Genomic DNA, 18,902 nt, shown 5'->3' with positions numbered 1-18,902 from the left:
TTTAAAATTTTTGCATCTGTATTCATGAGAGATATTGGTCTGTAGTTTTCTATTTTTGTGTTATCCTTACCAGGTTTTGGTATCAGGGTATGTTGGTCTCATAAAATGAGTTAGGAAGTATTGTTTCTTCTTCAGTGATTTGGGAAAGTTTGAAGATGACATGTGTTAGATTCTCTTTGAATGTTTGGTTGAATTCACTAGTGAAGCGATCTGGTCTTGGACTTTTGCTTTTGGGGAAGTTTTGGATGATTGTTTCAGTTGTCTTACTTTTGATTGGTCTATTTAGATTTTCCAGTTCTTCGTGATTTGATCTAGTAACATTACATATTTCTAAGAACTTGTCCATTTCTTCTAGGTTATTGAATTTGGTGGCATATAGTCGTTCATGGTACTTACAATTGGATGATCCTTTGTATTTCTGTGGCATCCATTGTAACTTCTTCTCTATCGTTTCTGATTTTGTTTATTTGTTTCTTCTCTTTTTTCCTTGGTCTAGCCAGGGGCTTGTCAATTTCATTTATCTTTTCTAAACCAGCTCTTTGTTGCATTAATTTTTTTGTATTGTCTTTTTGTTCTCTATTTAATTTAATTCTGCTTTAAGTTTTGTTACTTCCTTCCTACTGCTGATTTTGGCTTTCAGTTCTTTTTTTTTTTAGTTCTTTAAGATGTAATGTTAAGTTTTTTACTTGGGATTTTTCTTGTTTCTTGAGATAAGCCTGTAATGATATAAATTTCCCTCTTATTACTGCTTTTGCAATATCCCAGATATTCCAATAATTTTGATATGTTATATTTTCATTCTCCTTTGTTTCTATGTATCTTTTGATCTATCCTTTTATTTCTTCTTTGGCCCAGTCATTCTTTAGTAGCAGTTATTTAATCTCAACACATTTGTGGGTTTTCCCAATTTCTTTTTTCAGTTGGTATTCAATTTCAAAGCATGGTGTTTAGAGAATGTGCTTGGTATGATTTTAATCTTAAATTTGTTGAAACTAGTTTTATGTACCAACATAGGATCTACCTTGAGAATGTTCCATGTACACTAGGAAAGAATCGATAGCCTAGTGTTCTGGGATGAAAGGCTCTGAAAATGTCAATTATGTCCATTTGATCTAATGTATCATTTAAAGTGATACTTCCTTATTGATTTTCTGTTTGGATGATCTATCCATAGCTGTCAATGGGGTATTTAGGTCCTCTATTATAATTGTGTTTTTGTCAGTATCTCCCGTTAGTTCTGTTAGTAGTTGCTTTATCTATTTTGGTGCTCCCTGATTGGGAGCATATATATTGATGAGTTATGTCTTCTTGTTGTATTGTCCCCTTTATCATTATGAAATGTCCATCTTTGTCTCTTGTTATCTTTTTTTTATCTTTAAGTCTACTTCATCAGATATAGATATGGCCACATCCACTTTTCTCTGGATGCCATTTGCTTGGAGTATCATTTTAAACTACCCTTTCACTTTGAGTCTGTATTTGCTCTTGCAGCTGAGATATGTCTCTTGAAGGCAGCAAATGGTTGGGTTTTGTTTTTTTATTTGATCTGCTATTCTGTGCCTTTTTATTGCTGAGTTCAGTCACTATGGAAAACAGTGTGGAGGTTCCTAAAAAAATTGAGAATAGAATTACCATATGACCCAGCAACCCCTCTTCTGATTATTTACTCCAAAAATCTGAAGACATTTATCTGTAAAGATACATGTACCCCTATGTTTATTGCAGCATTATTCATGGTGGCCAAGTATGAAAACTGATGAAGTGCTTTTCGATAGGTGAATGGATTAAAAAAAGATGTGGTACATATATACAATGGAATATTACTTGGTCATAAGAAAAGATGAAATACTGCCATTTGCAACAACATAGATGGATCTTGAGATATTCATACTAAGCAAAATAAATCAGACTAAAAAAGTATAGAACCATATGGTTTCACTCATATGTGGGATATAAAACTTTATGAGGGGTGTAAATGTCCAACTATTACATTGTTTTTTACACCTGAAACTAATAAAAAAATGAAACAAACAAGCAAACAAAACCCGAAAGCGACAAATGAGCCAAGCAAAGAAACAAGCAAAAACTCATAGACACAGACAGCAGTTTAGTGGTTACCAAAGGGTAAGAAGAAGGGGAGGGGGTGATTGACAAGGGTAAAGGGGGGCAAATGTATGGTGATGGAAGTGAAACTGACTCTCAGTGGTGAACACACAATGCAATATATAGATGATGCATTATTATAGAATTATACACTTGAAACCTATATAATTTTACTAACCAATGTCATCCCAATAATTTAATTAAAAAGAAGAAAAAGAAAAATTCTAGGTTTCATTCTCTACTCTTGACTGTGGGTGAGGGCATTTTTCTTTGTAAACTCCCCTGCATTAGTACCCTGAATTAAACCTCTACTGAGCCTGTGGAAATGCATTCAAAGGGTCACTTATGTAGGTGGTTGATTCTGTTGTGGATTCTAGTCCTCATGAAAAATAAAGTGTTGGAAAAGTCAGTATTTCCCTAAATTGGGTCAGGTATCCTGGGTGAGATAGTTTTAAAGTTTCCTATATTCTTTGTTTATCAATGAGAAATTTTCAGCTTTATATTACTATGACTTAAAAACCATACTACTGACTACTCTTCCTTTCTTTTACAGGGAAATGAGACCAGCGACTCAAAGTCTAAATAGACACAGTAGCTAGAATGTGATGGTGTCACTTCTATTGAAGGCATTTTTATAATTACCTTTATATGTTTGGCATCTGACACTGATTTTCCATTTATAACAATGATAAAAGTTTTTGTTTATTAAAATCTGTTTGTATGAGTTATAAAAAGTGTAATACTTTAAATGAAGTATTATAAAATTATTGCTAAAGTCATGATCGGCTGAAAATCATGAAGCTAGTATATGAAGCTTGGGAAGAAATGGAGTATGTCAGTAAGGGTCTCAGAAGGAAACTGATGAAACGGTCAGTGGGTTTCACTAAAGAAGTGTTGGTGAAGGGACTGTGTATAAGGTGTGGGCAGAGTTAAGGGAAGCAACAAGGAATGGGAAGTGTCCAGGGGCTTGCCATGATGGGAAGCTGTTAGCCCTGGTCTGAAGACTCATGGAGTGGATGGTGTTGGTATGGGAGCGTGGGAGAAGCATTCAGGCCACCACGCAGGAGCTCTAATAGTACAATGCAGCCATTGACCGCAACGGGAGACCATCAAAAATGATGGGATTGGGGATTAGTACCTGACCTCCTCGCCTGCCCTCTGGTCCTCTGATCTGCTTCAGTGCCTTCATTGGCTAAAGCCAACCAGAAATCAGAGAACAAGGGAGCCACAGGGATGGAGTCCACAAAAGTCAACCTCTGTGGGCACAAAGCAAGGCAGAGGGTGGAGAGTCTGTTGGGGCCAGCAAGAAGGGGCAGGTGTAACATAACCAGGTCAGGGGACATATCAGGGTTCTCTGCCAGAGCTAACATTCTATGATTCTAGTTACTCCAGTCTGCTAAATACATGGCATTTGTTTAATATTTACGTATGTGCAGTGATAACATTTGAATATTTAACAACTGACACAGCCTTGGCTCTGACCAACCAGGTCAGATGCCATAAACCTCCTGCTGTCTAAATTTAATCCTTTAATTTCTGGTTTAGGGGTAGTGGGAGGGGGCTCACTAGTGAGTGGCCACGGTAGGCGGGGTTGCGCTGAAGGGTATTTGGTTAGTTCTGAGCTGGCAGTATTTCAATATATTAAAAAGCTATAGAGCCTACTTGTGTGTGCAGGCTGAGGACTAGCCGTATTTGTGTCTGAGAATAGAACACTTCCCTTACTCTCATAAGATAATTGGTAGATGCGTCTGTGTTCTTCTATGTGACCTACCAAAAGGAGCACAGGAGATTAAAACTCTTATTACTGAGTCTTTGTAATAGACTGGGACCTAGTTTTACACCCTCCTTATTTGTGAACTTAATGAGTTTCATACTACTTCTAAAAGGAACTGTGTTTTTCCGTATCTATCCAACTATACCAGTTCCTTAAACATGGTAGATGCTCAATAAATATTTTCTGGAGTGAATTTTATTGCTATTCATTCTGATCATCCTGAAAGGAAGAGATAACTCAACTTTCAGAGAGCCTTCAATTCCAGGCATGGCGTTTGGTGGTGTGGGGTATGTATTTTTTTCTTTGTTACCCACCAGAGCCAATGCTCCTCTGTTAGAAAATTAAGTTCAGTAGAGCTGTCACTGGGTTTCTACATTCTTACTTTACCTTTTTTCCACTTTTTAAAGTGATTCATTTTGTGAAGCTCTATATAGTAAAAAAAAAAAAGTATGGAGTTCAAAGTTCAAAACTCAATATCACATATCATTTGTAGTAATAATAGTTTCCTGAAAATTTTGTGTTTTAGGTTTCTTTGAAAGATTTAAAAAATTTAGTATATTTTTTGTGTAATATAAAGACTCAGAACTATTCAAGATTTGGGCAACTATGTGGAAAATAGTTACTGAATACTTCAGAGGCCAAGCAATTTAATTTAAAATTTTTAGCATTATTAGATTCAAGGTTTAGTTGCCATATTTTTGGTATGCACTTTTTTTATTCTGACATCATGTTTTCTTGTTATTTTCTTGCTGATCTCTATTATAATTTATAAGAAGTATTTTTTAACATTTTTGTGTTCACCCTGTTAAAGTGGATTACTTTCCTTTAAAGCAGCACATACTTTGTTATATTATCACTTAAAATGAAGGTACTTACAAATTAGATATTTACTTTTAAAATGTGATTGCATTGTTAATGTTTCTCATTTGCTGTAACTATATTTCTGCTCAAAATATATTATAATTTTTCTTTTGTTATGTGAAAATGAAGGCATGAAATTGTACAAACTAACTGCACTTACTCTATTACAAGTATAGGTTTATAGCTTCTTACATTTTGAAGACCGAGTGACTAGCTCATCTTGCATGCTAACATTTAATTACGGCTTTTTTAGATCCATTTTAAAAATAAATGTGACCTAATTTTAGCAATCTTAAAGATGGGGGAAAAGAAAATATTTTTCAAAATAACCTAAATTTAGCCTAAAATATTAATATTTCTTTTCCTACGATATTTAATTTTGCTGCATCTTGCCTCTATAAAAATTACAATTCAGAAATATGAGAGTTAAGTTTTTCTGTATTGAAGGCACTACAAAAATTACATACTGCTTTAAAAATTTTTTCTTCTGTATAATATTAATAACTCTAAATGAAAATTTTAATGATAATGTTCTTTATTGTTTAAAGCAGTTAACTTTATTTATTTATTGATGAATAATACTGATTTTTCTGTATCTTAAAGCCATAGATATCATAACAATCATGGACATTTGTCAGTATGATAAATGTATGTTATATATGACAATATATGTAACAGTATACATATATGACAATATATGTAACAAATATGTAATTAGATGTATGCTTAAGGAGATCCCTTTATGAGGATTTAAATGTCAAATAGAGGGCTTTAATCATTTCCCTTTCTCTCTGTGTGTTGGTGTTTTCCAGGTGACGATGAAGGAGTCCAGGAGATGACAGAGTCAGATGGGGACACACAGTCAGAGAAACCCGGGCAACCTGGAGTTGACACAGATGACTGGGATGGACCAGGTAGGACAGAAAACTTAAAATTCAACCATCTGTTGCTACTATCAATGATTTACTTTTTTTTTTCTTAAATTTTAATTAGGTTGTAAAGCTCTTACAATCTTCTCAACTCTGATAAAAAAAAATTGTGTCTATGCTGGTTATATGGGAGGTTAAGTAAGTGAACATCGTTTGAAGATTTTTACCTTTTTGATGAACTGTAAAAACCAAAGCGTTATCTCTGCTTGATGTGTCCATCTTGTTTTCTTACATACTCATGTAAGAATTAGTCAATTCTACTTGCTTTTTATTTCAGTAGAAATCTTTATGCTATATCCACATTCAAATTGGGCATGATTTTAAAGCTTTAAAACACGTAACAAACAATAATACTCCAAAGAAATTTATTCAGGTTAGTCATGTTGTCAGTCAGAGATTGAATGTCAATATGTATTTAGAAGTTTAAAAAATATCAACAGATGCTCCCATTTGATTCAAGGTTTTGGCAACATTTTCACGAATGAAAGTTAAATTTAATTTTAAAGATCCCGATAATTAATCATTTTAAGAAAAGCATAAGCCAATCAAAATACTCCAAAACACCAATATGATTTTATGTAAATATGTATAGTTCACAAGAACTTTGTGTTTGGTGCCAAGTAATTTATTATTGCTGATATATTTATAAATGAAGACTATTATGTCATAGAGCTTAAGAATATAAGTAAGTTTTGAAATAGCTTTAACCATAATTTCCAAAGCAGTAACATTTTTCATTAAGAAAGATCCCTATATTTCAATCACATTTTCACCCTTGCATGACTTTGCAAATTGCTGTCTGCTGAGCATGAAAAAGAGAGGAACTCTAGTGATAATTTTCTGAAACCAGCAGCTGGAAAATATAATGCAAACAAAAATGAAGATACAATATATCTGATTATGATGTCATTTATAATGTTATTCATCATACACACAAATGTTTGTATTCTGTATACTATAGCAGACTGTTACACAAGAATTTGGACCAAAATGTATTATATGTAAAGTACCATAATACCATATTTTAAGAATTTGAAAGAAAATATAGACTTCTGGCATTTTCACCTTATTGCATAATGCTTCTGTCTTCTAACGTAGGGAAGAATTCCTTGATTTAAAAAAAGAGAAAAAAAATACTTTGGAAACTAAAACAATTTTTTACTTGTGGATTACATTTAACTTGAAAAGGGTGGGTAAACTTTGTATTGTATGGTTCTTTATTGATAAAATTAAGTATGTAAGTATCTAAGTATGTAGAAGAGTTATTTTTATATTTAAATTAGATTAAATAGCCTTTCTAATATACCTACTTGCAAAGGGTGCATTGTGGTTTCTCTCTCTGGGGCAGACTGGGTGGGGACAGATTCTCCTCCTTGCTGGTCTGGGGCTCAGTGTTCCCAGTGACCTGGGAGTAAGCAAGGAAATTTTGGAGTCGTAAATCACTAAACACCTATTGCATACCCAATGCTACCTTTTCCAGGAAGCTTTTCCAGAAAGAAAATTACATTATTATTAAAAAAATAAAAATAAAAATAAGAAGATTAGGGAGCAAGGTAAAGCATGATAAAGCATGATGCTGTCATTCAGGATGAGCTTTTTCACTTTTAGGTTAAATTTGTTTAATGTGTCCAACTTAATGAAAATTTTCTTTAGTTAATATTAGAGAAATTGTTATTTTTGTGGCGCATATGCATATGTAAATAGTTTAAAGAAAAATAGGTGTCTCTAAGTAGGTATGTGTATGAGAAAATTTTTTCTGTATATACTATAAAATCGATAAAACATTTTTCCTTATTTCACACAAGAAATGTTTTATTATTTTGAAACCTCTTGATTAATGCAATTGATTCATAACAAAAGAATATATGTTGGATATTTATTTTTTTTTAAGGTAGAATATTTCTTTTCTTCAATCAAGAGAAACTATAGGGGATGTTTTTGCACTTTTGCTGTTGCATAACTAACAATTACATCAATATTTTTACCCAAATTTTTGTTATTCACAAAACATTATTGGTGTTTCCAATTGTATTAAGGAGATAAAATTGTCCAGGTTTTAGTAACTATTTCCAAACATGTTAGAAAATGAGCTCTGGATTCTAAGGGTTTAGGTTCAAATTCTGGATTTGCCAACCACTTGTGCAATTTTTGACAATTTACTTATTCCTCTGTGTCTGTATCCTTATTTGTAAAATGTAGAAAATAATATTATGGGTTTTGTAAGAAGTCCATTAGATCATACACATAAAATGCGAATGATTATTATTATGGCTTTGGAAATGTTGAGTCTTGAAGCAGAACCTTTTAAAATTCTTCTCATAATTTTTCAAAGCCCAGTAGTATAATAGTATATCTGCTACAATGAAGGGTAAATTTCAGCAATGCTAAGCATCTAGTTTTGAACTGAACCACAAATTTTTGGTTAAGACATGAGGTAATGAGCCAGATGTGATTTCAAGGTTTCCTAATTTTAAGTCACTCTAAGATAGTTTTCTCTAAAAATAAAATCAAAGGACATGGAAATTATCTAAAGAATTTGAGGCATGGGGCTGACATCATTTAAGATGGATCAAGATTTATCTTCTTTTTAAAGAGTTTGATTGAAGACGGCCCTGCAACCTTTCTTGATGGTTCAATTCAATTATGAATCAGCTCCTGTCTGAAGTGTTCTATTTTTATCAAATGCAAACTTCACAGTGCAATTTTTTTTCCTTATTTGTTTTCTCAACTAAGAGGTACATTTAGTAATTGCTCACACCTCCGTTAACTCCTGTGGTTAGGAGGAACCTAAGCAACTTTTATGAAAATTATCTTAAAACATTTACAACCATTTCTATGATGAAATTTTTTAATGCTTAATTATTTGTGACTTATTTAAATATTCTTCAAGCTCTTATTGAATGTTTCACCATTTGAATGGACAGCTAGGCCCATACTAAGCTAGTAAAGTTCAAGCCATTGTAAAAGTCATTACTTCATTATTTCAGTATTTCTCACATCTGTTTTTAAGTTTTGTTTTTCTTTCTTGCTCTTAAAAATATTACCCTGCTTTATATACTTCTACCTATATTTGCCTCTACTTCACATATCATTTCTGTCTTTCTTAACTAATTACCTCTTCTTTTCCTTTATCAGCCTCACAAGTTTCATGTTTTATCACTCTTGCAGTATTTCGGTTTACCAATATTGTTATACATTGAATTATTCAATAAATACTAATAATTGGGAAAGGTGCTAAGGGAGAAATCCAGAGGTGTATTATGAAGCTGTCTACACTTTCTCTTTTTAATGCCATTTCTTTCCTTTAACCTCTCTTAATTATTCATGTATTGTATTTAGGTCACTGATGTAATAATTAAGCATGTCAAGCTAGAAAGTAGAATATGGCCTAAACTACAGAAGAAAATGTACAAATTATAGAGTCAGACAGAGTTCACACACTGATGTTTGTGGCCTTGTGGTCTCAGGCATATTAAACAGCTAGGGCCTCAGTTGTCATATCTTTAAAATGGGAAGAGTAATAACTACTTTGAAACATGGTTATGAGGATGAGATTTGAAAGAGATGACGTATAGAAAAAATCTAGCACAGACTTTGGGAGAGTGTGGGATTTGCTAGATGCTAATGGCCTTCCTTTACATGAGGGCCTCTCACAGTGACCAACAGAATGTTGACCTTACTTTGAAAACGGTGTTTATGTCTCTGGCTTTCTCTTTTAAGAAAATCTTATGAATCAATATCCATGGCCAAGGTCTTGAGTGCTGACTTATGTGTTTATTTTAAAAAGAGACTTGAGGGAGAGAATTCAGATAAATCATTATAAATTCATGATCTACCTCTGTGAAATGAGCACCTTAAAAGGTACATCTTACTTATATCAACTCTGAGACTGCAACTCTAGCTTACAATATTAATAACATGATTACTTCGTTTTACACCTGGGAATATTGAATTTGATTCATCTGGTTTGATAGTGACTGAATAGTGTCTTACCATCAGGCTTACAGCAGTTATAATTGAAATTCCAGGAGCTCTATAAAGGAACATATTACATTACTCAAACTGTACAAATAAGTACTTGTATCCCCAAGTAATGTATATTAGTGCAAATATACACAGATATAAAATTTTAAGCAAGCAGTCATTTAGATTCCTTGACATGAACTTTTCAAGATAAGTATGTACTGTTATTTAAATAGATTTTGATATTTATGTCAAGTACTTAGGGCAGTTCTATACAAATGAAGTAGAAAATAAGACCTTGTATTGAGTATTTGATGAATTAGTAGAATCAAATTGTGAATAATTTTTGTATTACATATTACAGAATGTCACAACTTGCTTCTAGACTGATAAATGAAAATCTGACTTTTCATCAGAGGTAAATTTTTTGGAGGTAGTGTAATATTGAAGTGGAGAAAACCAAAAATGTTTCTTCCATTTATCTTGGACCTGACTTGAGTAACTTATTAACTCTCCAAGGCCTCAGTTTCCTTGTTATAAAATGCGGCTAATAATAATAACTACCTACTAATGATATTTTCTATATAAAGCATGGGGTTCAGAGCTTCATATATACTCAGTAAATAGCTCTTAATATTACTTTTAGTATTGTTTTGGCAATTGTGCCTTAGTGGCCATTACAATGCCTTACAGATAAGATGAAAAGTCCTCATTAAACATTTTGTATAGTGAATTAACTTCGCAAAATGATTTTACTATGCAAAAGTCACCATAGGATTATGTTAATTATGTTCTATTCCCCTGGTTTTAAAACAGGATTCAGTGAAAGAAATTTTAATGTAAATACGTTTTCAAGAATAAACATCTAGCATAAAGTCAGATGTGTGTACTTGTTGCATCTGGACTTCACATTGGTCAAGAAATCATAAATATGTCACCTCATTCAATTTCTGTTCAATATCATGGATACATGCAGATGAGCAGGCTAGTTCTGCTTTGTGCCTTAAATTAAACTGCGAAGATGGGAGTGTTTTGCATAGAGTGGAATGGTAGCTAGAAGACTACTGTGAGACAGAAGCACACACTAATGATACAGTTTTCCTTTTCTTTCCTCTTTACTAGTTACGCCAAAGAGGGGCTTGGAGATTACAGTTCTGATTTCGTTTCCTTTTTGATTGGGAAAATGTGGTAGATAGAAGATCTGGGAAATGCCATTTGAAGTAAATTAACAGAAACCTATGAAACATAGTTAACCATAGATATAGTCTGACAGTAAGAAGAATATTGTGAGAAGCGGAGGAAATCGTAGAATGACTGTGTATTACTCTGACAGTGAATTGGTATTATCTCTGCTATCAGATAATGCAGTTATCATTAATTTTCACATTTGCATTTCAATCTTTGGAAGGAAATGACTCTTGCCGGATGAAGATAAGAGCTCTGTACCACTATAATGAACCATCATTTTATCCCAATGCTTTGTGTCCATATTAAAATGAGACAGGGAGGAGGGAGTGAGTGTGAGTGTGTGTGTGTGTGTGTGTGTGTGTGTGTGTGTGTGTGGTCAGAAAAACATAACAAAGTGTCAAAAATTGCTACAGACTTTTGAGCTTCTTATGAAACAAGAGGGGGTCAAAATAAATCTTCTGTAGTGTAGTTAAGTGGATATCGGATTAAAAGATGAAAGCTTTACTCTTTGTAGAAAAGAATACCATATAAACATAGTAAAAAAGTTATCTTTATCTGATTCCCTTACTCTAGTTCTCATATGTATGCATTCTCATATGTATGCATTCTCATATATTATTAGGGCACACATAAACTCAACAACAACAAAAAAAAAACATGTAGTTTGAAGGCAAACTTCTTATTTATGATTTAGAAAGATCCATCTTTGAGTTATAAAGAACTGCATAAAATATACCATTTTATTATCATTTATACTTCTTCAGTTGCATAAGAATGGGAATTAAAAATAAATAATGACTTACTTTAGAATTTGCAAACACCTTATTCGTTTGCATAAATTTAATTGAGAAATTCAAGTTAAAGCGTAATGATTTTGAAATTAATTTTCTTTGGACCTTACTTGGCAGTGACCTTTTCCTAAAACACTCTGCTGGAAAACGAATACAATGTCAAATTTTTTAAATATATCATGATCTCGGAAAAATATATGACAAACCATCTTTCCTGTCCTATACCCTGCTCCCATGGCAAAATTCATTGATCAACTGTTTGCAGTAGACGCTCCCTTAACTAAGCTACAGTTTTCATCCCCTCCCTAAAACTTACTGATTGAGGCTGTTATGGGTTGAGTTGTGTCCCCCTAAAATTCATATAGTAAAGTCCTAACTTCTAGTACCTGAGAATGTTACTTGGAAATAGGGTCATTGCAGATGTGGTTAGTTAAGACAAGGAGCAGGGTGGGCCCTTAATCCAATACAAATCGTGTCTTAAAAGAAGGGGGGATTTAGAGACAGACAAGTACATAGAAAGAACACTATATGAAGATGGACGCAGATATTGGAGTGGTACTCCTACAAGCCAAGGAAGGTCAAAGATTGCCAGGAAACTACCAGAAACTAAGCGAGAGGCATGGAACAGTTTCTCTCTTACAGTCCTCAGAAGGAACCTGCCCCATTCATGCCTTAATCTCGGACTTGCAGCCTCCAGAATTGTGAAGCAATACCTTTCTATTTTTTAAGACATAGTATTAGTACATACTAATAGTTTATGGTATTTTATTATGGCAGCCTTACAAAATTAATACAGAGGCCTGGAGTAGGAAAGGAATCATGGTCCATCACTCAAATTGTGGCAAACTATACTTCCTACTTTAATTTTTAATTGATTTTAAATATTGTGTAAACCATTGAAATATATTTGAAAAAAAGGTATAGTGAAGATAGCAACCATGTTGAAACCTTCAAAACTGGATACAAATATTTAGATGTAGACAAAACAGCTTTAAAAAATTGAAGGCAAATCATAAAAATATTGAAAATATGTTGGAAAAAAACACACTTACATTGCTTTACAAGTGTTTTTACATCCTTACTCTGCTCTAATGAAACAAACTGGAAATTGTAGCTGGATCATTTGAATGATATTGATGTAAGTGGAACACCAATCAGTGGCCCATACATGAATAAAAGGTCCAGGTCCTGTATCAAAAGTGTGATTATTAAATGTGATTCTGTATATTATAAGTTAAAATGTAAAATGTAATGCATATATTGTTATTTAAAAATAATCCCTTTATTTGACTATTTTGATTAATTATTCATCCCAGTTATGTCCAGTAAGAGACTTTCCCACTGAAAGTTCTCTTTCCCACTGAATCATAATTCAGCTTTGAATTCTTCTCAACAAACTGGGAAAACACTACCAGTCAGTAGTAGTAATTGACACATAAGAGACATCTTTGCTATCCTTTTTGTAAGCTTTTTCATTAAAACATATGTATTAAATACTTATTTTGGCATAAGGGTTATTGACATTGATTATTTCCCTTGACTCAGCAATGCGACCTGAATAGACACCTAAAAATATGATTGAGTCTCCTATCTGGAAAGTTAAGAGAAAGAAAAACTAAACTTTGTAAATATTTGTTTTTATTTTGACTGGCTTACCAAAGGATTTAATTGGACTCAGAAAGATAAAGACCAACACAATGACATGCATTAGAAATAGTTTAAAAATATGGAAAATAAAAGCAAGTGCATAGAGATACATACAGTTGCTCTTCATGGGCTACAAATTTGGAACTAGATTACTAGAAGACTATTTATAAGGGTGATATTGATTGGATACACTGCACACACAAAAAATTGCTTATTTAGGGCAAACATTTATTTATTCAACTATATTGAATATCAACTATATGTAATGCTCTGTGCTAGACTCTAGGATGTGGCAGTAAATAAGCCAGAGTGGTCTCCACCTAAGAGAGTTTACTCTTTCCCAGACACTACAAATTGTGATAATGATTTCTTTAGTGCTTACTGCATATGTGATAGTTGTTCTGTAGAAGAAATATATAAGATACCATAAAATCGTATTTTGAGGAGTGGGAATAGCCGGGTAGTCTAGTCTGGTAGAAAGGAAGTCAGTAATGATTTCTTTGAGGAGCAAACTTTTTTTTCTTTTTTAAGATTTTTTTTTTTTTTTTTTTTTTATTGGGGAAGGGGAACAGGACTTTATTGGGGAACAGTGTGTACTTTCAGGCCTTTTTTTCCAAGTCAAGTTGTTGTCCTTTCAATCCTAGTTGTGGAGGGTGCCGTTCAGCTTCAAGTTGTTGTCCTTTCAGTCTTAGTTGTGGAGGGTGCAGCTCAGCTCCACGTCCAGTTGCTGTTTTTCTAGTTGCAGGGGGCACAGCCCACCACCCCTTACAGGAGTCAAACCTGCAACCTTGTGGTTGAGAGGACGCATTCCAACCAACTGAGCCATCTGAGAGGAGTCAAAACGGCAACCTTGTGGTTGAGAGGACGCATTCCAACCAACTGAGCCATCTGAGAGCTCAGCGGCAGCTAAGCTCAAGGTGCCGTGTTCAATCTTAGTTGCAGGGGACGCGCTGACCACCATCCCTTGCGGGACTCGAGGAATCGAATTGACAACCTTGTGGTTGAGAGCCCATTGTCCCATGTGGGAATTGAACCATCAGCCTTCGGAGTTAGGAGCATGGAGCTCTAACCGCCTGAGCCACCGGGCTGGCCCCAGAGGAGCAAACATTTTTAACTTAATTTGTTTTTATTTCTAAATTGTAATATGTAACATTTCAAACATACATAAAATAAGAGGGAAGGGTATGGTCAATCCTCATATTTCCATTGCCCAGGTTCAAAAGTTATCAACTTTTTGCCAATCTGGTTTCATTAGTTCCCTCTTAATTTTTTTTTTCTGGGGTATTTTAAATAAATTTGTTGAAATCATGTTATTTCACCCATAAGTGCTTTGGTATTTCTCACTGATAAATAAAGACTTTTAAATATAATGACAATACCATTATAATACATAAAAATACTTCTTTATATTATCTAAAACAATTCATCTTTATATTTTCTGAAGTATTTAAAAAAATTTGTTTATATTTCATTTGTTAACAATCAGGATTCAAACAAGGTCCACATATTGGTTGATAAAATGCTTAAGTCTTTTTTGCATCCATGGTAGTCTCTCTCCCCTCCACCCCTCTCACCCACTTGTTTGTTGAAGAAGCCAATTTATTTATCCTGGGGTATTTTTCACATTCTAAATGGGATAAATTCTATCTTACTGATGTTGTATAACGTGCTCCTCTACCCCTCACATGTCTTATAAATTAGTAGTTAAATCTAGATCCTTGAATAAATTCAAGTTCAACCCTGTAGGCAACAATACTACATATATATTGTTGGGTGCTTTCCATTGCATCGTATCACTAGGAGCATAGATGGGATGCCCCACTTGTAGTGATATTACAATGTATCAGGTGGCTCAGGTGTTTTTAGCCATGGTCCACCCATTATAAAGTTTTCCGTCAACTTTCCACCTTGATTGCTAGGATGCATTATATTATGAGGGCTTACAAAATGGTGATTTTCACATTGTATCACTCCTTCTATATTACTAGCTGGTATTATTGCTGTCTGAAAAATCTTTCCCTCATCTACTATTTAGTTACCCTTAAATACTGTTCATAAGAGAAAGACAGGATATGTGCTTAATTTTTTCTCATTATTTACCCATTTGCAGAATAGCAAAGAATAGAAAGAGTGGTAAAGTAAGCAGGGGTCAGATTCTTCAGGGCTTTGTAGTCCATAATAGTGTTACGGGATTTGAATTCAAGATCAGTGTGAAGGCATGCTATGCATATAAGCCATATGCTTATATTTACATTAAAAATGAACTACTCTGACGACTATGTGGAGAACATCTAGAAGGTCAATAGGAATGCAGTAGTCTTATCAAGAGGTGAAACTGGCTTGAGGGGAGCAATGGATACTCATACATTTGAGGATGTGATTGCATGTGGCTTGCTCAACTTATTTTGTTGCCATTCACTGAGGTAAGGAACATGGAAGGAAGGAGACCAAGGTCAGAGGAATGATAAATTGGATTTTTAATATGATTTTTCCAGTTCTCGTGAGACTTCTAATTGGAGCTGTTGAGTAGAACGCTGGTAGTATAGGCCAGAAGCTTGGAAAGAGGTCTGATCTAGAGGTGTAAACTGGAGCGTCAGCAATGTGTGCACAGCAATGGAATTCACGGGAGTAGATGAAATTGCCTAGAGTGGGAATTTGTATGAGAGGGCTATGATGCGAAACTTGAAAAACTCTGGCGGAAGGATACAGGAAGTGTCCTCAAGAGAGACTAATAAGGAGTGACCAGACAAAATGGGGAAAACCAGGAGAATGTAGTAATAGTTTTTTTAAGAAGGAGGGAGTCATGACTGAGTTAAATGCTGCTGAGGGGTTACGACTGAGACCTAAAGATTCTCCTTGAATTTAGTGCCATGCGGATATCAGTGATTTTAACTACTACTATTGCCGTGGAGCTCCAGTATTCAAAATCAGACTGTGGTAGGTTGAAGTGGGAGGAGAAGGTGAGCAAACGGAGGCAGCTATTGTAAACAATTATTCTTGAGTGTTCTTGATAAAAAAATACATATTTGGATTTCTATGAATTTGTTTATTAATAAAATTATTAATTACCATTTACCTCCTATTTCTACCAGAAACCATTCAAACTTTAGAATTTAGGGATATATCTCCCCCAAAAAATTATATTCCCATATTAAACTATTCTGAATCTATTATCCATTAAATTTTATAAATTATTTTAAAGTTATTTTTTATTTCCTACCCCTATCATCAGGTTTTATGTAATGCATTTTTGTAATTTATTTGAAATTGTAACATTTCAACTTTTATCTTCCAATAACTGGTTTACCTAATAGTTTGTGGGGTTTTTTTGTTTGTTTGTTTGTTTTTTAGTTTGTCACTTTTACTGCATTTGAGATCTTAAATTTGATAATAATGTATTATACCGGGAGTGCCAAAAAAAGTATACAAGTGGAAACTTTGGTCAACGTTGCTCAAGCATAGTTCACTTGATGGTAACCACTTTGAGCACCTCTTGTAATTGTAGAAGTCAAACGTGACTTGTATGCATCTTTTGTTATCGATATATTGAGTATTACAATTTTAATACAGTTTTCCTTTCATAAAATGTGTATACTTTTTTTGGCACCCTTTTTATAGCAATTTACTATAAATTTGATATGGGTTAGAGGTATGCTTTCTTTCTTTCCAGTATCCAAACTGATAACCACTAACATTTTCTTATTGTTACTTTTTGTTGTTGTTTTAGCCTCAGGAGTACATTTGGACCTTGGGGATTATTATCAATATCTTCATAATAAACTCCGACACTTGTTTCTAAGATTGATATTGGAGCTTGCAACTTATTCACGCATAAATGTAATTTGCATATGCTTGCCAGATCTTGTATTTCTTCTGCACCTTTGCAGACCCACATTGAATTAATTAATTTAATTAGTTCAGACATTTATTGCAGAATAACTGTGTGCCAGACTCCAAGGATAAAATGATGCTTTGGACTCAGGCTACCTTCAAAAAGTTCACAGTACAAAGTTGAAGACAAACAAATGATGAGATAATTAAAATACATTCTTATGATTTCATTGTAGAGGCATGTACAGTGTGCGGTGGTAGCAAAGTGAGGTAGCTCACCTACTGCCAAGTTGGAGGGGTAGTGGGAAGATGGCTGAAGGATCAGCTTGCACAAGAATGGAAGGCTTGCTGGTCTGGTGGTGAGACAATGCTGAGGAGATAACACAAGCAATAATCTCTTTACATGATCCCAAATTAACTTTGGACCTATTCTAAATTGTTATTGATGGATAGAAAATGTTTAGTTTTTTGCAAAATATAATTCCATACCAGGTGTGGTGAACTTGCTGCCATTTTGCCTGTATAGAGGCTTCCATTTTCCAATTAGACCTGCCCTATTTAACTATTACCTAGAAGGCACTATATTTCCCATCATTCTGAGGAATGGAGAGGCTCTCTGAAAGACAAAGGAAACCAAAGTATCTTCAAGTCACAAATGGGAATTCAGACTTACCCAAGAGGCTTCCTATTGAAGATATGTTACATCTATAAACTACTAAAAAAGATGAGGGTAAACGGGAACAAATATATGGTGATGGAAGGAGAACTGACTGGGTGGTGAACACACAATGTGATATATAGATGATGTATTATAGAAATGTACCCCTGAAACCTATGTAACTTTACTAACCACTGTCACCCCAATAAACTTTAATTAAAAAGAAAAAAAGCAACAGTGAAAGAGTTTAGTAAAAAGTCATCAAAGAAACCGTAAAGGAATCTAATGGTAATTCAGGCCATCACCTGGAAATCAAACAGCAAAGCAGGGCCTCTAGTGGCCTAACTGGTCTTGTCTGGTGTTTGAAAGTGGGGTTGGCTCTTGGAGGTCCTTGGAGAATTGGGGGAGAATAGGAAAGGAAAGCTCAAGCAGGGAGAATCTGAACTCCTTGCTAACAGCGTAGTCCTTTTTTGCAGAATTCCTGAGGGCCATAATTGCTAAGAGCTGCATGTTTAAAAAAAAAAAAAAAAAAAAAAATATATATATATATATATATTACAAGGTCACATTCTTGAAAGTAATGAAAAGAACATATTGGGTGCTAAACACAAGTTTATATTTAGGTAATACCCAGAGAATCAGAGATTTGTTTTTGAGATTTCATGGCTAAATCTTTTGATGCTAACAAGAAGCATAACATTCATTTCAACTGACACCCTGGGTAAAAACAGTCATAAGCCTTCCAGATTGGATGGAATTTTAATAAATTCTTTGGTGTTTTTTCACCCATTACCCTTTTCATATTAACTAATCAAAATTGTTTCATCTTAGAACATTGTATTAATAATGTAAAATAAAATGAAAAGAACAAATATGTGAGTATATTCTAATAAGGATAGAAACATGACATTTCTTACAGAATTGAGTTCGCTGTAAACTGTACAGAGACTATAAAAAATGACAGACTATCTAAGATTGGCAGCACTTTTTCTCAGTATGTGTTTTTAATAAACAATGCATTAGTTAATTTTATGGTATTTTAAATTACATTTTCTATATAAAAGCAATAAAAGCAAGCCAAAAGAAAGGAAAAAAAAGGCAGAAGACATTTTCTGTTATGAGTGTTTTCTATTTCAGTTCCCTCTAACCTATGTTTT

At 33.9% G+C, this 18,902-nt stretch overlaps 1 protein-coding gene across 5 annotated transcripts in view; it reads left to right on the top strand.

Annotated features, from left to right (window-relative positions):
* Positions 1-18,902, top strand: part of ZFPM2 (zinc finger protein, FOG family member 2) — a 449,678-nt gene that overhangs the window by 117,542 nt on the left and 313,234 nt on the right. For all 5 annotated transcript variants that reach the window (XM_019750658.3, XM_019750659.3, XM_088798993.1 and 2 more), the window contains one exon: positions 5,551-5,652. In XM_019750658.3, coding sequence (XP_019606217.3) covers positions 5,551-5,652 — 102 coding nt within the window. The remainder of the gene's footprint in view (positions 1-5,550; positions 5,653-18,902) is intronic.

The sequence above is a fragment of the Rhinolophus sinicus genome, chromosome 6, assembly GCF_057876585.1.
Source record: "Rhinolophus sinicus isolate RSI-liver-muscle chromosome 6, RSI-T2T, whole genome shotgun sequence".
Lineage (NCBI taxonomy): Eukaryota > Metazoa > Chordata > Mammalia > Chiroptera > Rhinolophidae > Rhinolophus > Rhinolophus sinicus.
The sequence above is the reverse complement of the archived record's forward strand: the minus strand, read 5'-3'. Positions and strand labels throughout refer to the sequence as shown.